At 40.4% G+C, this 26,135-nt stretch overlaps 1 protein-coding gene across 1 annotated transcript in view; it reads left to right on the plus strand.

Moving 5' to 3' along the window:
• Nucleotides 1-26,135, plus strand: part of FRY (FRY microtubule binding protein) — a 183,894-nt gene that overhangs the window by 135,407 nt on the left and 22,352 nt on the right. Inside the window, exons 44-53 of the mRNA XM_013962114.2 lie at nt 3,086-3,693; nt 5,026-5,123; nt 5,216-5,386; nt 10,489-10,629; nt 11,592-11,771; nt 12,781-12,942; nt 13,773-13,847; nt 14,901-15,071; nt 22,480-22,680; nt 23,223-23,384. Coding sequence (XP_013817568.1) covers nt 3,086-3,693; nt 5,026-5,123; nt 5,216-5,386; nt 10,489-10,629; nt 11,592-11,771; nt 12,781-12,942; nt 13,773-13,847; nt 14,901-15,071; nt 22,480-22,680; nt 23,223-23,384 — 1,969 coding nt within the window. The remainder of the gene's footprint in view (nt 1-3,085; nt 3,694-5,025; nt 5,124-5,215; nt 5,387-10,488; nt 10,630-11,591; nt 11,772-12,780; nt 12,943-13,772; nt 13,848-14,900; nt 15,072-22,479; nt 22,681-23,222; nt 23,385-26,135) is intronic.

Here is a 26,135-nt window from a genome sequence, read left to right on the forward strand (position 1 = left end):
CTAACTGTTTGGCGCAAGAGGCCTCGCTTTCAGCCTGTCTCTGCTTTTGACTTGCCTTCCTCACTGAGCTTCATCATTTCTAGCTTTTGATTTAAAGTGAGAGACGTGCGACTCTTCCTTTCACTTGAACGCTGAGAGGCCATTGTAGGGTTATTAATTGCCCTAATTTCAATATTGTTGTGTCTCAGGGAATAGGAAGGCCTGAGGAGAGGCAGAGAGACGGGGGAACGGCCGGTCGGTGGAGCAGTCAGAACACACACAACGCTTATCGATTAAGTTCTCCGTCTTCTATAGGAGTGGTTCGTGGCACCCCAAAACAGTTACAATAGTAACATCAAAGGTCACTGATCACAGATCACAATAACAGATATAATAATAATGAGAAAGTTTGAAATGTTGCGAGAATTACCAAAAATGTGACACAGAGACACAAAGTGAGCACATGCTGTTGGAAAAATGGCGCCGATAGACTTGCTCGATGCAGGGTTGCCACAAACCTTCAATTTGTAAAAAATGCGACATCTGCAAAGTGCAATAAAGCAAAGCGCAATAAAACAAGGTATGCCTGTAACTTGTGGACTCCGCCAGAGGCATAGCCCATCTTTGTGAGACACTTAGTCTAACATGCAACAAAGGTACATGGAGGGAAATTGCAAGCTCCTTCCGTAACACAGCTGTTGACAGTACTGAGGGGAGGTTAATGTCTATCTGAATCCTAATAACAACAGAATGGGGAACATGTCAGGAAAAAAATCCATAAGTTACCAAATTTCACAGCCAGCATAAAAGCACATGGACTGTCATTTCTGAAGCTTAAAGGCATGGTGCTGTGTATTATACTGCAAAGGCAGGACACAAGTATTGCTTTGTGACAGAGCAGAGGTAGAGAATTACAGCTTTTACTTTCTAGACACTAGTTATTCATCTTTCTTTAGTGCGCATTCTGGGAAAGAACAAGATGGAGCAGAAAAGAAGCAGCAGTCTAGAAAGCAGTGGGATGCAATATTCTTTATCCTGACATGAGTGATTCTATAAGATCTTCTTCAAAGATTATAGACAGCAGGGGCTTACACTATTATGAAGTGGGAATAGGAGTGGAAATCCAGGAATTAGCTGTTTTCCAGAACTTCCACTGAATGTATCAACATCAACATTCCACTGAATGTATCAACATAGCATGTTTGTTTGTACAGATAATTGATAGGGATTTTCTGGATCATCACATTATAGTCCATGAGGTGTCATCAATCACTGAACCTGAACCAGCTCTGCTTTGAGTAAACCATCCTGACGAGTTCTTAGGATACAGGCAGGGGATGAGATGACAGCAAGGTTTCTGAGGGACCTGTGCTAGCAAGGAATAGATGCTGGGTAGATGAGGGGAGAGCAATGGATGTTGTCTACCTTGACTTCAGCAAGGCTTTCGACACTGTCTCCCATAACATCCTCGTAGGGAAGCTCAGGAATTGTGGGTTAGATGAGTGGACAGTGAGGTGGACTGAGACCTGGCTGAATGGCAGAGCTCAGAGGGTTGTGATTAGTGGTGCAGAGTCTAGTTGGAGGCCTGTAGCTAGCGGTGTCCCCCCAGGGGTCAGTACTGGGTCCAGTCTTGTTCAACTTCTTCATCAATGACCTGGATGAAGGGACAGAGTGCACCCTCAGCAAGTTTGCCGACAATACAAAACTGGGAGGAGTGGTGATACGCCAGAGGGCTGTGCTGCCATTCAGAGAGACCTGGACAGGCTGGAGAGGTGGGCGGAGAGGAATCTCATGAAGTTCAACAAAGGGAAGTGCAGGGTCCTGCACCTAGGGAGGAATAACCCCAGTCACCAGTACAGGTTGGGGGTTGACCTGCTGGAAAGCAGCTCTGTGGAGAAGGACCTGGGAGTGCAGGTGGACACCAAGTTAAGCATGAGGCAGCAATGTGCCCTTGTGGCCAAGAAGGCCAATGGTATCCTGGGGTGCATCAGGAAGAGTGTTGCCAGCAGGTCGAGGGAGGTGATCCTCCCCCTCTCCTCAGCCCTGGTGAGGCCACATCTGGAGTACTGCGTCCAGTTCTGGGCTCCCCAGTACAAGAGGGATGTGGCACTACTGGAGCAAGTCCAGCGAAGGGCTACAAAGATGATTAGGGGACTGGAGCATCTCTCTTATGAGGAAAGGCTGAGAGAGCTGGGCCTGTTCAGCCTGGAGAAGAGAAGGCTGAGAGGGGATCTTATCAATGTGTACAAGTATCTGAAGGGAGGGTGTCGAGAGGATGGAGCCAGACTCTTTTCAGTGGTGCCCAGTGACAGGACGAGAGGCAATGGGCACAAACTGAAACACAGACAATTCCATCTGAATGTGAGGAAAAACTTCTTCACTGTGAGGGTGCCAGAGCACTGGCACAGGTTGCCCAGAGAGGTTGTGGAGTCTCCTTCTCTGGAGATATTCAAAACCCGCCTGGATGCGATCCTGTGCAACGTGCTCTAGGTGACCCTGCTTGAGCAGGGGGGTTGGACTAGATGATCTGCAGAGGTCCCTTCCAACCTCAACCATTCTGTGATTCTGTGATTCTGTGATTCTGTGAAGGAGAGCCTGGCAGGTCTCTTGAGGATAATGTGGCAAATCTGTGGTTCTGCGTAGAATGCACTGTTTTTAGTTCCCACAGTTCTTTGCATTAGCCAGTAAGCCATCCACCATTGTGCAGTTTGCCTGCAAGCTATGCCAAGTTCAGGGTTTGATCCACTGATAAGGGCATTTTAAAGACCAAAATCCAGTTTTCAGTTCTGCCACTGCCTCATTATATGGGCACTTCCACAAGTCACTTTCCTGCTCTGTCTCTCCTGTCTCTATGTTGTTCTTATCTATTTAGACTCTAGGCTATCCTACTCTGGTTTGGGGCAGTGTCACACGAACCTTATTTCAGTCAGATCTGTGGGCACTTCTGGAATAAAAATGACAGAATTTAATAGACAGTCTGGCGTTTTACTTCTTCTGTTTAAATATTTATTTACATTTTGATAAGTACTTAGCCTGCACCCTGTATGTACAGGTTTCCAAATGTTCATTCACATATTACAATATATGTTATATATTTTGGGTTCAGTTCATCTTCACCAGATTTAACATCGAGCACCAAACTGACTGCAAACCGAAAGAGCACAGGACAGCTGAATGTGAATCCTGGAGCTGCAAGCGGTAACACAGCCACTGCTGAACGAAGCAGGCACCAGAGGAGCTTTTCTGTACCCAAAAAGTTTGGAGATGTGGACAAGTCCTCAGATCCACCACGCAGTGCCACACTGGATAGAATTCAGGCATGCACCCAACAAGGACTCTCCTCTAAAACCAGAAGTTCATCTTCTCTAAAGGACAGTCTCACTGACCCATCCCATATTAACAATCCAACAAACCTACTGGCCACCATCTTCTGGGTTGCTGTAGCTCTGATGGAATCAGATTTTGAGTTTGAGTATCTAATGGCATTGCGGCTCTTGAATAAATTACTAGCTCATTTGCCGTTAGATAAAGCTGAAAACCGGGAGAAGTTAGAGAAGTTGCAAGGGCAGCTGAAGTGGGCAGATTTCTCAGGGCTTCAGCAGCTACTCCTGAAAGGATTCACCTCCCTTACTACCACTGATCTCACACTACAGCTCTTCAGTTTGCTGACACCAGTGTCGCGAATATCTATGGTGGATTCCTCTCAAGTTATAGGTAAAACCAATATACTTTTCTCTCTTACCATTTCCATTGCTTTGACATTTGATAAAAAACCTCCTTGGATCACCTGTGCAGAAACAAAAATGACACTTTTTGCTGTTCTAATGTACTACATTAGTATTTTGCTTGGGGTTGGGTGTTTTTCTTGGAAATTTCATAGCAATATAATGTGTTTCTGAAAAGTGAATGTATTGCACAATAAGTTCTTGGACAAGAGGAGTCACATATTTTTTAACATTTGATTTCTAGGGCCTGGCATGGTATAAAGTTCCTGAGTGTTGCTATAACAAACACATTTAAAGAGACACTGTCAAATTTTCTAGACCTTAATTTGGCCAGTATTTCCATCGGCTTACTTTCAGAATATTGCAACTTCTTTTGATTTTAAATTAGTGCTTCACAGGATTTTTACTAGAAATATAAATATTGAAAATTCTTGTACATTTTTTAGAAAACTGCAGTAGCACATTACTGAGTGATGAGAGAGGGCTGGGTTAAAAGAAAATAAGGTGATGTTTTGAAATGCACAATCATATCAATGAGATTGTGACCACTTTTCATTATACTGAAGAGACTATCTGCGATTGTTCCAGATTTTTATTCCTCAATCTCAGTCAGAAACAGAGATATTAAGACAATTCTTCAGGCTTCACAACTAAGTCATAACACACTTAGACTTAGAGTAAAGGGATGAATGCAATGAACAGCCCACCCAAATCTAAGCACCTGTGTGGCACATATGTTCCAGACAACAGCTGGGCAATTCACACACAGGCTGCAAAGGTACCTTTTGGAGGTATCATTTTCTCTTCATTGAGTATAGAGGAAGCCTAGAGAAATTATGCTCCTAAATTAGGCCATTTATTTAAGTGTGTAAAATGAGAGAAAATGAATGGTTAGAAGGTTATTTTCATAGGTCCCGATTTTTTCCTTTCAAAAAATGTATTGTCTGGTTACAGCTTCTTGATTTCTAAGCTCTCAACTCCCACTTGAACTGCAGCAGCTTTTGTTATAGCTCCCCATTACAGCCTCTGCCCATAGTTCATTAACTGCCTCGAGCCAGCTGTGAATTGGCACAGAAAAGCTGAATTCCAGTCTCCAGACAGTGCCCTTACACTCGTGACAGGGGCTGGCAGGTAGCATAGGAGCCATCTCCTAGCTTCGAAACCTTATTAAGTGGTGTGGCCAGTCACATGAACAATTTGACAGTCTGCATGAGGTTCATGTGGTATTGATACCATGACCTCCCGCAAAATACCAACTTAAAGATCACTGTGGCTCCTGCGATCGCAATTATACATTTTGTTCTGTATTTTCATGTTCTAGGATTTCCACTGAATGTTTTGTGTCTCCTGCCTCATTTAATTCAGCATTTTGACAGTCCAAACCAGTTTTGTAAAGATGTAGCTGAAAGGATTGCTCAGGTATCAAAGTTATTTTCTGTATTGTACATCCTTCAACCTTGTGAATACAGTTGCCTTGTTCTTAATATATTTTGACATTTATATTTACTTAGGTTTGTTTGGAAGAAAAGAACCCCAAGCTTTCAAATCTTGCACATGTCATGACCCTTTATAAAACACACAGCTATACAAGGGACTGTGCTACCTGGGTAAATGTGGTTTGCCGTTACCTTCATGAAGCATTTGCTGATATTACTTTGAGTATGGTTACGTATTTGGCTGAGGTAAGTTTTCAAAGACAAAACTGTTTTAATTCTTCTGTTGCCTAATAACCCAAGGAGCTGAAGTCTTCCTAGAGATTACTGGGCTGTAATTCCATAGTTGTTATTTACAGTAAAGAGTAGAGAGCAGAAATTAGCAGAAAAACCAAAATTACTATATGAAGTAAATACTGAATACTAAAACCAAAGCCGGGGAAGGTCTGCAAGGCCGATGCATCTTAAAGCATCTCTCAGGCACTGGTAAGGTTTCTACTGCAAAAGAAAGATAAACTGGACAACATTTATTTAGATCCCACTGAGGAAAATAAGAGAAGCACTAAAACCAGTAAGGGTTTAGCAACTTAAATAAGAACTGCAGTCTGGCCCTCTATCATCTGCTCGGATGTGGTTCTTGATAAAATTTCTATGCATTCTCTTAACACTTAATGGAACCATCTTGCTGCCAGCTTTTCCTCTCCCCTCATCACTTACTCGTAATGTTTGTCACGTGTAGAATGTAGAGCTGATGCAGTGTTGTTACTGGGGGATCCAAGGCTAAGTTTTGCTTTTCAGCTTAGGCGCCTTGATTTTCCATCTCCTGTGTCCAGTCAATGCCAGGACACTATTTTGCTCTAGAATTCCCCAACTTCTCCATTCACTTCCATGCAACAGGGAACTAGCTCGAGTCTCCCCTCTCATCCAGGGGAAAGCGGTTGAATATTCATTACATAAATTCTCTAGCTTCTTTAGGCCAGCTTTTTTCAGCAGATTTTTTCCTCCTGTCTGCCAAAGGATCTAAGAATACTCTACAGGCATCTCTTGATATTGGCTGCCCACAGGTTTTCAAGAGCCTGGAGGGCAAGTATGCACTCATATTCACTCAGACTTCAGAGCAAACTTCGCCCTGCTACCTCAAGCTGCAGTTCTTCACCTTATTTGCACATGGGGGCTTGAAGTAAACAATCATATCAGATCTCGAATGATGCTGAAAGTCATGATTCTGTTGTAAGACACTGAAACGGGGCCCTGGGATTTTCAGTCCGTTTTCAAACTTAGAGACTCTGAAGAATTACTACTTCTTCAGACATGAGGACTCTGAATCCTCCAGAAGCAAGCATCTCCTTCTTAGGCATAAATTTGTATAGGTAATAAACAAATGCTATAAAAATTGAGGTTTAACCTCTTCCTCCTTTGCTTTCCCAGCCTTAGGAAAGCATTTGCTTGGGTCTCCCCCCACCCCTCTGTTTTCCCCTAAGTGCTCCATGCATGATTACTAGTGCTGCTGCACCTCTATGTAGGCCATTCTGTGTCATCTCCCTCCCACAAAAAGGGCTTAGGCAGATGTATGGAGACCTCTTCTTTGCACTTTCTCCTTGCTGTAGATTAACACCACACTAACGTATTAACAGCACATCAGGCAGTTTTGTGGGCAGAATTAAGGCCCATTTCTTACATAGTACCATCGTCATAGGATGACAGAGTGGTAAGCAAGCATTCCCTTCTCCATATTTATCTTGACTGCAGTTGTGTTGAGTCATGTCTGGGGAATGTTTGTATGGACATAAGGTAGCCGCTAGTCTGGAAGAAGGAGCACACAGAGGACAAGAAATCACCTTTTTCAGTGTGCTGTGGCCAAGAAAGTTATTTTTCCAGCCATCAGAATGTTATTCCATTATCTCCTCTTGAGCTGATCCTCAGACCAGGATAAACAATGATGTGCTGCTCTCTGCTGTAAACAGACTGTGGGATACACTGTCAATATGCAAAGCATAATGAGTTAAGACCACCACTGGGCAGTCCGCAGAGGAAATGTTATAGCCATTGGTTATAGTGCCTTGTGCTTTAACAATCCTGGTTGGTCCCCAGTGCTTGGGCTTGTGGGAGACTGAGAGACATGCAGCACTTAAGAGTAAAAAAGGAAAATGTTGTTGCAACACTGACCATACCACACACAGAGACACCTTCAGAGGGGACTTTCTACCACTAATTTTTTAAGACTGTGAGAACAAAGACTTTCAGCAGAAGGAAAAGTTTCAGTTATTGCCATTCAGAACAAAAATCTGCATTTAACCTGTCTGATGGCAGGCAATTGGCTTGTCAGCAAAGGGTATGATCCTGGCTTAAAATGGGACGTTTCAGTTGTGTTCTTATCTGGAACTTATAGTGACAAGCAGCGCTTCTTACATGGTTTTACATATTAACAGCTACATCCATGAAAAATGATCGTCTGTTCTAGACAAATATTTGGGTATCTCAGTTGCAGATGAGGAGAAATCAATATTTAATAGCGAAGTAGAACTTTGAACTTCCACTACCAAAATCAGAATAGGCAGGTAAATACAAGCAACCTGCTGAAAACTTACTGTGATTTTATGTTAGATCTTTGCATATTAATTTAAAAAATCAACCTTATAGCATGAGAGCATAATCATTCTAGAAGCATATCCGAGTAGACATGTGTCACATATTAAACTAGTGATTCATTAACTCCAGGATCATGCATGGACTTAAATAACTGATACAGAAGAAGAGACAAGAAATCGCATAGTGGGTAGAAAAGTGCTTATGATAGAAGTTTCTTCCTCATCGTTGTTAGAGGATTGCTTGCGATGAAAGCATGAACATTCATAACCCATCCAAGACCAGGGAATCACTAGAGATTAAAACATCTATGTTGCAAGGAAAGTAAAGTCCTAGAACAGGCATTATCCAACTGGCACCTTGTCCATCAGATGTGGTTTGTCAAATGACTTTTTTTACCCTTTCCTCAGTGAGCATGGAAAACATATGTTTGAATGCCTAAATAGCCCCACAGCTGAACGTCTCTTCCCATCCGCTGCAAAGGGAGCCATCACCTGCGGCTGCACCATGGCAGCCCATGCCAGCCAGCAGCAGCCAGCCCAGGCTGCCTTGCAGGTGAAGGCCCAGCTCTCCTCCTCCTGGGCTAGTTGCTTCTGCAGGGATGGAGCTAACGGTGTGTGGGTCACCAAACCCGGGGGAGCCCCAGACCCTGTCCTACCCTCACCAGAGAAGAATCCACAGTTTTTCAAAACAGTTCATGTGAACCAGAGTCAAAAAAACCACTGAGAATAGTTACGATTTCTCTTTACAAATACAGAGGAACCTCTTCGTTCTGCAACTCACTAACCCAAATGATGTGTTGCCAGAACTCTACCTTGCTCCTATTTTTGTTACTCCTGATAGCAAAAGAGTTTTTATTTTACTAATTTCATTTTAAAATTACTGTTTCTTTTTTTATACTAAATACTATTTTTTGTGACAAATTCAATGGTGTATTCGAATATACACTTGGAATATCAGCCACCACATGTATGAAACTGAACAAATAAAAACTGGTACCGTACACAAATGTACTCAGTTTAAGGGGCAAGAGTTGTTTAAGCCAAAGAACAAAAGACAGAGAACAAATTTATACAAACAGGACTGGAAATTATACTGGACTGGACTGGAAATTAGAAGGTTTCAGAGACAAAGTCGCTAGACCAGCTTTCTAGCCAGCAATAGAGGCAAAAATCCCACTTACTTCCCAAGATTTCTTTTTCCTTTCCTGAAAGTGATTATCTGATGCAGTAGCCTCCATCAGAGAACACAAAACTTGGTTCTCTCATCCAAGTTGTTTCTTCCAGGCCTTTGTTCCTTGACTACAGCGATACACCAGCTCCTGTGCTGTCATATGAAACTATATACAAAGAAGGAGTCCAGCCTTGCTCTGCAAGATGCTAATGGAATGAAAGGAAAACTCTGTAACTCAGTTTTGAACAAGAATTATAAAACATATTTTATCTCTCAGTAAAGGTATCCATGGACTAGAGCTGCTTGCCATGTAGTACCTTTAATTTTAAAATTTGTGCTTTATCTTTATGGAGGAATAGGTAAAGCATAGTAACTTCTGTCTGTTGTGCTATTAACAGTAATTTGCCTACCTTTTTTACAAATCACTAAGTACTGCTCATAATTACTAATGAAAGAAAAGGTATTTAGCAGGATTAGTTAGATATGTCCTATCTGATCGTTCCATTTCAATTGGCATGAAGTCTTTTCATTCAATATAAAGAGGGAATCTTTTCATTCAGACCAGCTCGGGCATCTAATAAATTACTAGTCTCTATCTGGATAACAGCTGACATTTTTCTCTGAAGGAAGACTAGTGACATAAGTCACCATACAGTTTTTATACATTTTTTTTTTCTAGATCATAGCATCTCTATTAACCAGTATTAGAAGAAGGATTCTGTAGGCCTGAATCAAAGGACAGAGTCTAATCTTGGAACCTCCAGTAACCTCCAGCAATAATGTTTGACTGCCTCTGAAATGCCACGGGGAGGGAGAGATATTCCCTGTTACCAGTGAAGGGCCCTACTACCTTCCAGGAAATTTTCAGCTGAGATATTTCACACGTGTGCACCGGCACAAATATAGCATGTCTTTCTGTATGCCTCCTGAATTACTGTCGTGTATATGTTTAAGCACAGTTGCAATTCCAAGGCTGGTTCTCATATTCTGGGATTACAGTCAGGTGTTCCAAAATTCCAGGATTTAGGTCAAGCCCTTCCTTGCGTTAGCATCTGCAGTAAGAGAGCCCAGGGACTCTGCTCTCCTCCTTAGCAGAAAACATTTCCATGGCAGTTACAGCCCATGAACTCGCTCGTCAACTAGCAATGAACTACATTTGGATAAATATATATTGATGTCTGAGTAGTAGTAGTTTTGTTTCTTTAGCATGTTTTCTTTTCCTCCCCTGACTTTCAGCAAAGGTGGAAATAAAAATTCTCCTGTTTTTGTTGGTTGTTCTTCCCGAGTAACAGTCTAAAATTTACCTGCCAGTTTACTCAATTCCTGAATGTGTTTTCTGGATAAGTTAGGGCAAGCATATATAAGATGTGTGCTTCATTATGCAAACCCGTTGGCCATTGGCTCCAAACTTAAAGCTATATTTTATTTCACACTTGTATCATCATCACTTGTAAAATGATTGTAAAATGGCATTGCAAAATCAGTGGGTGAAGAAAGATTAACAATACAGATGGTATTTATGAGACTAGTAACTTTTTCTGTGAGGAGAAACATCTCAAAATGTAATTATTTTCAATGGTTTTTTTTAATAGCTGCTAGAAAAAGGGCTTCCCAGCATGCAGCAGTCCCTCTTACAGATGATCTACAGTCTTCTTAGCTATATGGACCTGTCAGCTATTCCTGTTAAACAGTTTAACGTGGAAGTGCTAAAAACCATTGAAAAATACGTACAGGTAAGTACCTTATGTTCTCTGTATTAAAATAGGAACTCAGCAGTATTTACTGTGAAAAGTTATTTTTCTTTGTCAGAATTGAAGACTAGATTACAAGGGGGGACTAAGGCTGTTCATTGTGATACCTGGTTTGTAAACATTCTGATGCCGAATAGGCTACTCGTCCCCAAATAAGATGCCTAACCCTGCGCTCTGGGGGGGGGGGTGTTAAGCTGCAGCTACCACCATTTTAAAATGTTAGCTGCCTCACTGACTCTGTTTTGAACTGCTCTGAGTGTTCGAAGAGAAATCTGCACTGACATGGCAATTAGCCCTACTACAGGCATCAGCCAGTTAGCGTCACTTAGCCGGGAGGCTGCGATCAGTCCCTGGCTTTCTTGTGTTTAGCAATATAGATACAGATGTGGAGTGTAAGAGTGGGACTTCCAGGACACCTGGAAACCAGGAAAGAGGAAACCGCATACTTAGCCAAGAAAAAATACAGGAGGGAGGTCTGGCGTAAGCGCTTCCCCCCCCGAAGGCTTCTGCACCTACCTCTGGGCAGGGGGGAAAATACGCCTCTCTGCTTGGAAGCCATAAAAATGTGTGTGTTGGGTCAGCTCTTCTGTTAAAGAGTGGGGATTCTGCATCGGCCCCAAAACTTATGCCTAGTGATTAAGGCATTCAGATGGGAGACCCAACTTTGAACCCTTCATCTGCCAAATTGATCTCGCACTCAGGTCTTCTGCTTTGCAGGCCAATTCCCTAAGAATGACTCTTTAGGCAAGGGTCTATGTCGTTGCTGTTGAAGTTGTTCTCTAAGTATGTGCCTTGTCGCTCGACAAGAGAGAGGTGGAGGAAGAATAGTATACCAGTTCCACATTGTTATTTATGTGGCAAAAAATATGACTGTGAAGTGGAAATGACTTTGAATATGTGTGAATCTTTCTTTCAAGTTGCTGATTAAGTATACCTATTTCTAGAGCATTCACTGGAGAGAAGCCTTGAATATCTTGAAGTTGGTAGTTTCTCGTTCTGCCAGTTTAGTTTTGCCATCCTATCAACACAGTGATCTTTCAAAAATGGAACTACATCGAGTGTGGAACAGTGCCTCCAAGGAGCTACCAGGGAAGACTTTAGAGTTTCACTTTGATATTTCAGAGGTACTGTTTGTAATTCTACTACTTAAAGCCCAATTTTCATCTCGTGTTTGATAATCCTGAAACATGTGTTGTAGCTCCTTAAAAAAGTTGAAAAATTGAGAAAGAAAAGATAATTACAGAATAGAAAGCCTCTTAAATTCTTCTTGATCCACAATGATATTCTGAGTTTTCATTTAGATTTTTCTAATAAGGGGTTATCAGTTGTATTTAAAATACTCTCAGGGAAATGCTATGCCAAGTGTAACGTCTAAATATACTATATATATAAAATCCCCCCCACAAGTGTTTTATACCTGGATGCCAGTGTTCTCTATAATTGTTTAAACACAAATATATGTCATTTAAGGCAGTAATGCCTAGCTTCTGAATGAACTCTTTTACAGCAGTCTTTATCCTGCAAACTCTGGGCACATTTTAACTTTATGGAACTGAGTGGACCCATTGACTTTAGTGGCCAAATCACTTTATAATAATTAATTGCGTTAGCATTATGGACTTCTTCATACAGGTAATAGTGAGACTTTGGGTTAAAAGGAAATTTCAACATAAAAAGGCATCTTGTATGGGGTTTCTTCCAGTTGTTTCTTGTAAGTATAGTTCTAGAAAATACTGAGTATTCTATCGTCAATCCAAGAAAGCATTTTAGTGTGTGCTGGAACAGGGCCAGAGTGCTCAGCATTTTTAGGAAAAACCCTTAAAACAACGTGGGAGAAATCTGGACTTGGAATAAATTTCATAAGCTTTTTTCTTTGCTACTTCTTAAGGTAGTTTGACAGTTGCTATTAGCTACTCAAGAAGACAAGCACTAGATACTAGGCATGGCAATAGTTACTGAGAGTTCACAGTGGAAAATAATATACATACCAAGTGACATGAAATTTGGTGCACTCCTTGTTTTTCTCGTGCTTGTCATCTTCAGAGTAATCTTTCCCTGCAACCGAAGTAATAGGCCCCATTATAAGTTCACCATAGAGCACAGTACTAGAAAATAATTATTTTTTCATTTAAGACTCCAATTATTGGGAGACGGTATGACGAGTTGCAGAGTTCTTCTGGCCGCGATGGTAAGCCAAGGGCGATGGCTGTCACCCGAAGCACTTCTTCAACCTCATCAGGTTCCAACTCCAATGTCCTTGTGCCTGTGAGCTGGAAGAGACCCCAGTACTCGCAGGTAAGCTCCTTTAAAGAAGCCCACTATTTGTTAACAAGTTGCTCTCGGAGCAGTGGATTTAACACACACTGGGTTTTTTAAGGCTTGTGCCCTCTGTGCCCTGAGCAGTGCTCCAGCAGTGGCAGCGCGGCAGCTGGGCTGCAGGTGCCCCCTGAATGTCCTTCTCTGATTCAGTCATGGATGAGCTATGACTGCCTTCTATCCAGCCAGTGTTTTCCTTCTAACTCGTAGGAAATGCATCTCTTTAAGACCACTAATTCTATATCAGATTTAGCTGAAACAGACCAGTGAGTTCAGACATTAGCAAGGAGAGCAGAAAGTGAAATTTTGGAAGCCTTGTTTCCTTGGGAAATCAGATATAAAAAAATCCTTCGAACGCTTCTTCTAAAAGTGATATTTGCCTGCATTACTGATTTTGATTAGCTGCCTGTTAAAATAAAACTATACAGAATAAATGTATTTGCTGCCTTTTTTAATATAGCAGATCTATAGTGACTCAAGCACCAATTCTCTAAAAAAAAAAACAAACATGCATGTTCTTAATTTTAGGCTTCTGAGTTGTTTCTTTGAAGTGATGTACAGGATCCAGTGCTTTCTTATTAAGCTCAATAGAATTAATGGGCTAATTTAAAAATAATAAGCACTAAAATAATTAACAGCTACTTTTATGTTTCCTTGTATGCACAGTTGCTCTGAAAGCAATCCTTTCAGCACTTAATGAGTCATTCTTTGGTTGTTTCCTCCTAATTAAAAATTGCTAATTATGTCTCCAGTCACCAGGAGAATATGTGGTTAAAAAGATGCTAACTTGGAAATGTCTTGTTTTCTAGAAAAGAACAAAGGAAAAGCTGGTACATGTCCTTTCTCTGTGTGGTCAGGAAGTTGGTCTGAGTAAAAACCCTTCAGTAAGTACCCTTGTATTGACCATTTCTTTATTTTGTTTTTTTTTTCTTTTGTCCTAAATTTTTAATATGGAGAACCTTATTTCCCAGAACTGCTGACCTGATTTGCACAGTTTCATGTCACATTACTACCATTGTAATTTGCACTGGCCCATGCTGCATTTCTCAGCATATAGACCACTGAGTGAATGACCTTCTCACTTAAAGATGCATTTACATACAGAGCTACATTCCATTTTGCTGTGAGAGATTTGTGATGCTATAGGTTTTACTTATTGCCAGCTCAGTGGGTAGAGAGTAATGATCTCTAGTATTACCAATCTAGAGCCTTTCTAAAGTACAAAATTAAATTACAGAAATAAAACAAAAGGTTCTAATTATTCCATTAAATAATAGTTCTAACATTGCTCTTTAAAGATTAATATTGTCTAGTGCTCGGAAATGGGCAATGGATCATCCCAGATGGGGAAGCTCTTAAAAAAGTTATTAGATATTTTCTACAGAAATAGAAAGTTTTTGAGTGTGTTTTAATATGTTATTCATATGTCACTTGTATTACGGTGAACAAGTTCTTCAGTTCTGCAAGACAGGAACCTTTGCCTTTTCTCAACTAAACTGCAGATATGATTGTTTGTCAGTAGGAAAGGAAACATTATAGCTTGTTAGATTTTCTAATCGTGACACATTCTGAAGCATCATTTTTAACTAAAGATTTTTTGATGAACTTATTAACTCATCTCCTTGACATTTTCTTTGCTAAGTTCTTTGAATTTTGTTCCTGTAAACATATACAAACATCTAGGCAACATCACTCTGCAGCCATTAGGAGGTAGCTGTAATATTCTTGGACGTGTTCCTGCAGTATGAAGTTGCTTCTTTGTACAAGTTTAATCTGAAGGCACCTGTCCAACATAAATAATAAAGTGTTCTAAAAATACTCACTGAAGGAATTAGGTGTGTACTGGAAATACAGACTTCCGAATAACCAATTACAGCTTTTAGGAAGAAACAACCAGAGGGAACAGTTTCTTACCAGAGAAATCCTTTGAATTGTAGGTAATTTTTTCTTCCTGTGGTGATTTGGATCTGATTGAGCACCAGACAAGCTTGGTGTCTTCAGAAGACGGCACCAGGGAGCAGGAGAACATGGATGATTCAAACAGTGAACAACAATTCAGAGTCTTTAGGGACTTTGATTTCCTAGATGTTGAGCTGGAAGATGGGGAGGTACAGTATATTTTTTCTGAAACAGCTTTTTTTAAAATCAGTTTGATATTCTTTCTACTAAATCCTATACTCTTTCTGTAACATAAAACTTTAACTGTACAACTATAAACTTTGAGCTGAGATTATTTATAATGTTCACTTAGTGTTTACTTCAGTAGCAAAACAGTAACAGGCTACCACACCCTTCCTTTCTGAATCTGCTTTAGGAAACACTGCAAAACTGTTACTGAAAGATAAAGCCTCTGTTCTAGTACTGGTATGAATGTCAAGTTTCTGTGTCTTTTAAAGTGAATTTAGCTTAAATACAATTTTTGAAGTCCCAAATTGTTAACAAAAATATGTTTGCAGATTAAAAAATCTGTAAGATGGAATTGTTTCAAATCTGTTGTTTCGTGAGTAACCCTCCAAAACTTGAATTCAGGCCTTCAGGGTGTTGTGTTTCTCTTGCAACTGCTGATGAAATCACTAACACTTTGAGAGAGGTACCTTCCACGCTGCCTAGGTGTCAGTGATTTCATCATTTCATGCAGGAGCTAAACAGAAACCTGAGGGCTAGATCAAGTCTTGGCAGGTGAAACCTCACAGCTCTCCTTTAGCTGAAACTGCTGAAGGGAAATAGTTGAAGTGCTGAAGTTTGGGGGGCTACAGCTTTTAACTTTGCTTACACCAAACTTGGAGTGTTTCTTTCCATTTGGGTGGGAAAGGACAAAAAATATATATTCATTGCCAAACAAGTCTAAAAATTTTGTTGCTATTTAAAAGTTTAGAAATTGTTAGCTATTTTGAAGTACTTAAAGTGCAAATGCTCAGCCAGCCTAACAGTTTAGTAAATTGTCTTGTCATAGTCTGGACTCAGATTTTGACATGAATTCTCTCAGACATCACTCTTAGCCCTGAGAAGAACACGTGTGCAAGAAGAAATAATCAGCATTCTCACCAGTAGATTTACAGTAGTACTATTTAATGTACCCTCATCTGTGCATTAATGTGCTTGTGAATTTTAACTTTTCTCCAATGAAAAGAAGGGATGAAGGAACGGAGAGAGACATCACAGAGTCCTTATCTTCCAAGTCAGGAATCTCTATGTACTCTCTGTACAAAATGTGGTAATTTTGCCTCACAGTGGCCCATCACTTTGCTGAAAAAATAAGTAGGTGGCATCAGTGGTTGAAATACATTGGCCAAGTATTATGAAGGAGGTTTAATGTTCCAAACAATGATAAATGATAAAACAGCAATGCTGGGTAACTGTCAAAAATATACTTGCTGCAAGCTTTTCTGTATCTTAAATTCTTTCAAAATATTACAAAGGAATGAGACTAGACATGTGACTATCATATGATTACTGTTTGTCCACTGGGTGACATTTAGGAATTTCTTCTTTCTCTTCACTAGCTAAAACCATATGAAGATTATCTATAGATATATATCATCATATAAAATCTTCAAAAGAAAATATGGCATTCATTACTCAGAAGGAGAATAAATACCAAAACAGTAGACAAGTCACTGAACTGGCAGATTGTCAGTACTGTTAATATCGGCGTAGGGCAGAGACGTTGTACCTCCCAACTCAGTGTCCTTGGCACTCAGTGCAGAACAGCTCCCACCCAAAAGATTTTGCCTTCGTGGAGCGTGACTCTGCAAAGATTTGTACACGTGGCTAACTTGAAGACTGAGGCCTAAATTAATCAATATACTAATTGTCTTAAGTTGGTGGTGGAACAGATATCAAACTTCTCTATTTTTATGTGAAGTAAAACTAAAAATCTAGTCTTTCTTACACTTAATACATGTCTAAAACAGCCATGGATCTGAGTCCTTGCATTCCAAGGTTTAATCCGGCCTGACTTACTGCTTTTGAAATAAATAGATATTTTGGCCAAATTCAAACCCTGTAGAAGAAGCTATGTCGCTAATGACTCAGTTGAAACTGTATCGTTTACATCAGTCTGAATTTGATTTATTCATAAACATGAATAAAACAGTGTTAGAAAACTTAAACTAGCAAGAGCACAAATAGCCTTTCCAAAAAATCTTATGATTTAAACAGGTCGGTGATGGTTGTATCATCCCCAGATCACACGGTGTACCTGTCTGAAATTTAATAAAGATGTGAAAGAAAACCATGGATATTTTTAAATTTAGAAGATAGGTCTGAAGATCTGAAGTTTCTGTTATAACATTATTTACAATTGTAGGCAAATGTTTGTCGTGATGTCCTTAATACAGTAATTTTACATAGATTCTTTCTATTTGTTTTTCTGTCTGTTCTATCTGCTACCCAGGAACTTCAGGTAAGTCTTGAACTCAGATATGCTAGTATATGTTATGCCTTCTCGCAAACTTGTATTATAGAATAACATCATAGTTTTGTTGTTTGACCTCTCTTCAGTGTGTGCTTTTGGGGGGGGGGGGGTGCGTGTGCTTGCATTTCTGACAAGTGCTTCGTTTTTTGTCTTGTATTAGAAATATTTTGGAGGTCTTTTTCAAAAAATAAGTTTTAAATCATTAAAAGATATCTGCTTCATTTTAAGATATTTATTTTTGACATTTTCAATTGGCTTTAAAAATTTTAAATTATTTTGATCTAATATCAGCATTTTGAAATTGGGCCATTTCTATTTTTTGTATCTTTGTGCATAAGTAGGATGTAGAAACAGAAGAAGAACTTAATTAGTTTTTAAAATATAGTAAAGTTTGTGCCATTTTTTTCTATGGACAAATAATACATGAATCCAGCTTTTCTGTTGTGATATATTGGCTCCTGTTAGCATCTTACTAATGATGATTAATGGGACCTCTTTAGACAGTTTAGATCACTGCACACCAGCCTAATTTTGCAAATGATCTCGCTTAATTTAATTCAGCTGTATACTCCTACTGACTGTGCTGGAATCATTTACCATGCGAAGAAAACTGAAGAGGCACATCAGCATTTGCAAGTTTGGGACCTTAACTTGCAGTTTTTCAATATTATATCGAGAATTGAAATGATACAAAAATAGTTGTACAAGCGATACAAAAATCAGCAGCAACAAGTGTCTTGCAGATTTGTTTCTGAGAGCTTGTATATCAATTACTGTTGAAACGTAAGCACCAACAAAATCTCTGCCCCAAAAGGCCTGTGCTCTAACAGATACAAGCACAGGGAAATAGTGGCTTGTTACTGAGTTCCACAGTACCAGTGCCTGTACCCTGCAATATTTGTGCGACTCCATTAACTTTGCATACTTCGTCAATGCAGTGGGGTAAAAGTTTGCCTGCAAGAAGTGTTGCATGGTTCTTCGGGGCTTTATCGAGGAGACAGGCTTCTGTGCCCCAAGCAGAGGCGCTTCCCCCGTTACTTCCCTTTCGGTGCCTCTCCTGCCCCGGGTTTGGCAGTGCTTGAAACGCCTGGAATGGCAAGTCGGCTCCGTTACCGGATAGGTGGCCATGGTGGTGGGAAGTCCTGTGTAGTGCCAACTCCTTGTTCGCAAGGCATGTTTATAACAAGTGACTCTTTTCTTATATATTACTGGTGGCTTTTCAGATAGGAGATAATTTTGCTGCAGCTGTAGATAAAAATGAACAGTCTCTCAGCTACATCTTCCCTCCAGCTTGCTACCCGTGAAAGAAAAACTGCTTCAAGCTGCAAAAACCCCAACTCCATTGTAGTAGACATGTGTTCACCTCTTGTTTAAATTCAGTATATTTCTGGGTGTCCCCATAGCAAGATTACTGTAACCCAAATGCTTTGGGTTATTTCATCTGTCATATACCCTTTCCCTCACTTTTAATTCACTCCCTCCTTTTAATTGCATGTCCTATAAGTGCCCCTATATATTTCACTTTTTTTTTTTTTTTCTGGCTTTCTTCTTTAATACATTCCAAGATGAAACAGCACCAAGAAATAGACCCATACACACAGGCTGCAGAGTTAACTGCTAGCTGTAGTAGGCATCGTGAGGAGCCAGGAGCGATAGCAGTCTTTTTTGCTTGCTTGCTTGCTTATTTATTTCCTTTTGTCGTTTGTTAGTTCAGTAGCTGATGTTTTGTGGAGGATGTCCCATTGCTGCATGTGTTCTCCAGCCTTCATGGGGGAGGACGGAGTGCCAAAAAATTTGTTGAAATAAGTAGTTGGGAACTGTACAATCATGTTTACAATTTAAAGGGACCTAATTTGTTAAAAATTTGATGTTTTCTATTCCCACACCACACTACTACATGATCTTTGTCCCAGGATATGAAAACACAGAGTTCTTCTAATATTGTGGCTTCATAACAACTTCATTTTCATTTGCTCTTGAATATAGTGCATTCCTTAATTTTGCATTTCTTGTGGATTACAGTTCTCACATTTCTGGATTGTCTTTTTCTTAAACACTTTTTTTTCCTTTTCTCTTTGTATTTGTTCATGAAAGGTGAGCTTTGTGTTATAAAGCTGAACTTTCCCTCTTTTCAATCATACTCCAAAATCCATTGTATTGAAGTGCAATGATGCAAAATCAGATCTATTTGTGCAAGCAAACTTGACACCCACAAATCCATGGGCCCTGATGGGATGCACCCACAAGTGCTGAGGGTGCTGGCGGACGTTATTGCTAAGCCACTCTCCATCATCTTCGAAAGGTCATGGAGAACAGGAGAGGTGCCTGAGGACTAGAAGAAAGCCAATGTCACCCCAGTCTTCAAAAAGGGCAAGAAGGAGGAGCCAGGGAACTACAGGCCAGTCAGCCTCACCTCCATCCCTGGAAAAGTGATGGAGCAGCTCATCCTGGAGGCCATCTCCAAGCATGTGGAGGAAAAGAAGGTGATCAGGAGTAGTCAGCATGGCTTCACCAAGGGGAAATCATGCTTAACCAATCTGATAGCCTTCTATGATGGAATGACTGGCTGGGTAGATGAGGGGAGAGCAGTGGATGTTGTCTACCTCGACTTCAGCAAGGCTTTTGACACTGTCTCCCATAACATCCTCATGGACAAGCTCAGGAAGTGTGGGCTAGATGAGTGGACAGTGAGGTGGATTGAGAACTGGCTGAATGGCAGAGCTCAGAGAGTTGTGATCAGTGGCACAGAGTCTAGTTGGAGGCCTGTAGCTAGCAGTGTCCCCCAGGGGTCAGTACTGGGTCCAGTCTTGTTCAACTTCTTCATCAATGACCTGGATGAAGGGACAGAGTGCACCCTCAGCAAGTTTGCCGACAATACAAAACTGGGAGGAGTGGTGATACGCCAGAGGGCTGTGCTGCCATTCAGAGAGACTTGGACAGGCTGGAGAGGTGGGCATAGAGGAACCTCATGAAGTTCAACAAAGGCAAGTGCAGGGTCCTGCACCTAGGGAGGAATAACCCCAGTCACCAGTACAGGTTGGGGGTTGACCTGCTGGAAAGCAGCTCTGTGGAGAAGGACCTGGGAGTGCAGGTGGACACCAAGTTAAGCATGAGGCAGCAATGTGCCCTTGTGGCCAAGAAGGCCAATGGGATCCTGGGGTGCATCAGGAAGAGTGTTGCCAGCAGGTCGAGGGAGGTGATCCTCCCCCTCTCCTCAGCCCTGGTGAGGCCACATCTGGAGTACTGCGTCCAGTTCTGGGCTCCCCAGTACAAGAGGGATGTGGCACTACTGGAGCAAGTCCAGCGAAGGGCCACAAAGATGATTAGGGGACTGGAGCATCTCTCTTATGAGGAAAGGCTGAGAGAGCTGGGCCTGTTCAGCCTGGAGAAGAGAAGGCTGAGAGGAGATCTTATCAATGTGTACAAGTATCTGAAGGGAGGGTGTCGAGAGGATGGAGCCAGACTCTTTTCAGTGGTGCCCAGTGACAGGACGAGAGGCAATGGGCACAAACTGAAACACAGACAATTCCATCTGAATGTGAGGAAAAACTTCTTCACTGTGAGGGTGACAGAGCACTGGCACAGGTTGCCCAGAGAGGTTGTGGAGTCTCCTTCTCTGGAGATATTCAAAACCCGCCTGGATGCGATCCTGTGCAACGTGCTCTAGGTGACCCTGCTTGAGCAGGGGGGTTGGACTAGATGATCTGCAGAGGTCCCTTCCAACCTCAACCACTCCGTGATTCTGTGAATCTCTGATTGTTAAAAAATTGCAAATGAATTAAGTGCAGGTTATGCCTTTTGGTGCCTATTCAGTACATGTCTGTCTGAGTAGTGCTGAATGGGAATTACTCGAGTGTTTAAAATCGGAAGTCTCCTTAAGTACCTTACTGAACTGAGACCTTTTTCTCCATAATCGTACATGATTTTAAACTGCGTGAGCCCAGGAGATACTTCTTATATAATCTGTGATTTGTTAACATTTATGATTTTAAGGTGGAAAGTTCAGTGGTTTCATATTTAAAAGATAACAGTCAACTTGAATTTTCAGAAATTGATTTACTTGTTTAAGATCGTTGCTTCTAACAGAGTCTTTTCTTCTTTTTCTCTGTGGGTCCATGGCAGGCGTTATGGACGTACTCCTGTATCTGCTGTGCAGGAGCCTAACTAGACTTAAAGAAGGGAACTAGAGGCTTAGTGCCATTAGTGAAAGTAATTAGTGAAACTGGCTACAGGGTGCTGAAAAATACATAAAGCAAACAAATAGAAAGTGGAAAAATATTTGTCGTTGTTATACACAGAAGAAATTAAGTGATGTTTGTATCAGTTCAGCAGTCTAACAATTATGCATTTTGCTTAATGCACTCGCTTTATATTACTGTATGTAGGATCAGAACTGAAAGTCAATATAAAATGTTTGGACAATTTGACTGTCCTTTTTAAAAAGTGAGATCTCAGTCAGTGCTGGTCAGGTTACTCTCAGAGTATAGCTTCAAATAATTCAAAATAACTTCAGGTTACAAAAGTAAGCCATATCGGCCTAGAATAAAAGTTAAAAAGATGTGCTGCTTTAGTTACTGCGTTTTGCTTGCTAAATGAGGACATGCATTCCTATCTACCTTAACTCATCATTATGGTTATGTATATAATGCAAAGAATCTAAAATCTTTAACGTATGTTTTGCGACTGAAACATTGCTACAAACTGTGGTCCTAATATTTTTAAACATCATGGAAAAATCTTTTAAAATTGCTTCTAAATTTTTATTTTGCCTGTCATTGCTCCAGTGTTATTGAGGTGTGTGTATATGTGGACTTACAAAAATGAATTCTTAAATCAGCTGGTGCATGAAAAACGTCTAATACTGAAAATAATGAATTTTCATTTAACTGTCATTTCCATGCTTCTGCTCTTATCTCCAGGTTAAGTGCTGGGAAATTTTAAATGCTCCTGTTACCCTATTGCTTAGCAAAATAATGTTCATATCAAATTTGTATTATATCTCTACATAAAAGCATTCTTTGGCTAACTTTGTTCTAATGATTAGTTGTGGTATTTGATGAGTTTCTGATCAAGAAAGCTGACCCTATCTCTGATTGCAGGGCGAGAGCATGGACAATTTCAACTGGGGCGTACGCCGGCGTTCTCTGGATAGCCTGGACAAGTGCGACATGCAGCTGCTGGAGGAGAGCCAGCTCTCGGGGAGTACGCCCAGCCTGAACAAAATGAACCATGAGGACTCCGATGAGTCATCAGAGGAGGAGGACCTGACCACCAGCCAAATCCTGGAGCACTCGGACCTAGTAAGTTGTTCACTGGCAGTTTAACCATAGCTAGGGTTGTGTTTTTAAATACACTGGTCCTTCAGCTTCCTCTTGCCTAGGTGCAGCCTGAGCAGCTGAAGTTGTAGGGGGGTGGCACAATGCGGTATTTGCTGGCTTCTGGCTTTTTCTTTATTTGCAAACATGCACAGGAATTTTAATGAACGTTCTAAACACAGGAAGCATCAAATCCAATAAGTTGCTCTTTGCAGCAAATTGCTCCATGCCAATTTCATGTAAATGATCAGTGGTAGATAATTCTGATGTATCTAATACTTGAAGAAGTAGGACAAGACTCCATTTTTGCAAACTGTGCCAGGTTTTCATTGTTCACTTCTGGGATGTTTACATACAATTTTGATGACAGAAATACTGAGAGGTTATAATATGTCTTCCTGTACAAACTAGCAGAGCCACTATCACTGCCCTTTAAGACAATGTTTGCTTTGCACGTTCATAAGAGCAATGTATGGTAGGATAGCTGTGTGCTCAGTTCTTCTGTGCTTTTGTTGTCTTTTAAACAGATTATAACTCTTTCCCCATCTGAGGATACAAATCACATTGACTCACTTTCTACATCATGTGACACAACCTCAGCAGACCCTCATCATTTTAATATAGGAACATCTAGCTTTGATGTCTCTTTACCTGACATGAAAAATCTCCAAGTGTCTGAAAGTTCCAAGGTGAAGGAATTTTGATTCTCTTTTCCAACTATAGTATATTTTATATAACATTTTTACAAGTTCATTTTACTTCTGCTTTTGTGAAAGGTTTGATCTGTGAAAGCAAGTATTTTCACACTTTCTGTATATAATGGCAGCATAAACAATGCATTCATATGTTCCTGCGCATACATACTCTCTCTTTTCTACTTACGCTCTCCTCATTAAAAGGATTGTATTTATTGTTCCTTAAGTATATTGCAGTATATATTCACCAAAATGCTACTAGCTAATTACAAGATAAATTCATGAACTGGTTAGACTCTAAGGGAATGCTCTTTTGTTCCTCAAGCTTATTTTAAAGAATGATTTGCTAACTTGTGTGTGGGTGTACGCATGTATTCTCTGAGATTTTTTCGTATGTGGGAACCTATTGTACAGTTATGTGCACTGGATTCAGTTCTTGCCTTTTGGCAGGCATTCAGAAATTTAAAATTCATGACCACAGTATTAAGCCAGCTTTTTGGGGGGAGGCAGGGTTTGAGAGGATGAAACAGCCGTGTTCAGCACAGTTTATTTCAGACAGTTGTGTAAGAAGATGCAACCTGAACATAATGTAAGGTTGGTAAAAGATTACCAATGTGCAGACGTCCATTAATTTTCTTTTTGATAATATTTCTGTTTGAGACTTCTGTGTATGGGAGATCAGGTGAATCTACTGCTCTCGCTCTCACTCTCTCTCCAGAAATGTAATCTGAGGGTTTGGTTTGGTTGGTTGGTTGGTTTTTGTGGCTTTATGATGTTGTTGCCTTACCAGGAAGGCTTTCTCTGTCATGTTGGAGCTGGGTGTCTTCTACAGAAGAGCAGTGTAAGAAAAAGGGGCAGGGGAAGAACATAAATGTCTTGCATGATCACCAGCTTTCATTCCAGTTCTTGGCCTCCATCCCCTCCAAACGCAGCCGCAAATAACTGATCACAAATAAGGGATACAGCGCTCCGTATAGCAGAAGTTATGGAAGCTTGTAGAGGGCAGGGAGCAGGGAAGGAGGTTGGAGCTGGGCTGCCTGTTGTGTGTGTCAGAAACCTCCCCAAGGAGGAAGACGGGACAGGAGGAGGGGGCTGTGGGAGATGAGGGGAGGGGAGCCCCTCAAAATAATGATAGTGGAAAAGACAAACTGATTTGTGAAAACAAGTGTTGGTAGACAAGTTACCTCATAACAAGTACAAGTAGCAGAAGTTGGCAGAATTTCAGTTTGGGAACCTGCAGTAAGAACAGACACTCTTGCAGGTGATGACTGTGGCCAAGCTCATGCAGCCAGATGGATTAGCAACTGATAGGTGAATTAAAAACTGCAGATCACAGCTCATGAGTTTCATGTAAGCCAGGGTTTCAGAACCTGTAGAATGAAAATCTCTTTAATGTCCCTGTGTCCCAATAATCATGCACCAGTGTTCATCAAAAAGTGAAAAGCTTTGGAAAAGGTAAAGAAGTAAATAATGAAAAATCATGGGAGAGGTTTTTTTGTGAGGTTTCCAGGCAAATTCAGCTAGTCCTGAGACAGGTTTGGTATCAGTAAAATGCATGATCCAAGCTGACAGGCACTTGCCAGTGTTACAAGGATAATGTTTTAATTGCTAAACTTTACACAGAAAGCTTTGTTAGTGTTTTTGGCCTGAAAGATACTTTCTTCTAGTATGCATACCTCTGTATTTTTACTCAAAACAAAACAGAGTCAGTACAAACAAAGTTAAAAGACCTTGTTTGATATTTATTTTATGGAAGAAATCATCCAATTTCTAATCAGAAAACTTGAAACTTGCCCCTAAATGATTTTACTTAATATGATAACACAAAATCTCTGCTCTTTCCTGTTTCTCTTTTCCTCTGTGTTTTTATTTTCATTGTGCTGATGGTATATCAGCAATGCAGAGGTATATTTTTGTTACTTCTTTAGTGTTATACAAAAACCTGTGGTTTTTGCATCATAATCAAAAACAAAAATATCATCTCAACTTTAAATAGATGCCAAGAATGACAGCAACAGACAGATTAAGTAAGGCTTTTCTGAAATATCTCAGTGCCAAAATCAAGGTGTCATTGAGCTAATGGCAAGAAATTAATTAAACTTATTTTCTATTAAAAGTAGTGATTATGACACTTAAGATAGCTATAAGGAATTAGAAAGTAGTGATGGATAATGCCGTGAGGGATACAGAGGTTCAGATGTTGTTATTTTATAGTTTTTCAAGTTATCCCCTCTTTCTGGAAGTATATTCCAATACTACATGAATATTTAGCACCCACTTTTTTATTTTGCTTTTGGGGCATTTTTATGAGACTCTGGTGGGTGTCGGGAGGTGTTTGTTTCATCTTTATTTCTCCCTCACCAACTGCCATCAAAATCTGTTTTCCTCATATATGCACTTTCATTGCCATAAATAAACTTGAAGCTAATTTTTCATATTTTGAAGTAGTTAATACTAACTGCTTCTTGAAGAAGCATAAAACTTTTATGCTTCTTGCCACATACTCTGACTTCTATTCTGGTAAATCAGCTATATAGCCTTCGTTTCTCATTTCAGGACGCTTTGTGCTCTGATTCATTTCGTCTGGCCTAGGCTCAGGAACATTCCTATCCCTTCTGCTTTTAAAACAAAACAAAAAACCTCTCGTACTTAATTTCTGATCCTGTCCTTTCTGATACAAATCTTGTTTAATTTTCAGAAATTCAAATCCCCAGAATTTTTCTCTAGGACTCAGGCAGGTCTCCT

The sequence above is a fragment of the Apteryx mantelli genome, chromosome 1 (assembly GCF_036417845.1).
Source record: "Apteryx mantelli isolate bAptMan1 chromosome 1, bAptMan1.hap1, whole genome shotgun sequence".
NCBI lineage: Eukaryota > Metazoa > Chordata > Aves > Apterygiformes > Apterygidae > Apteryx > Apteryx mantelli.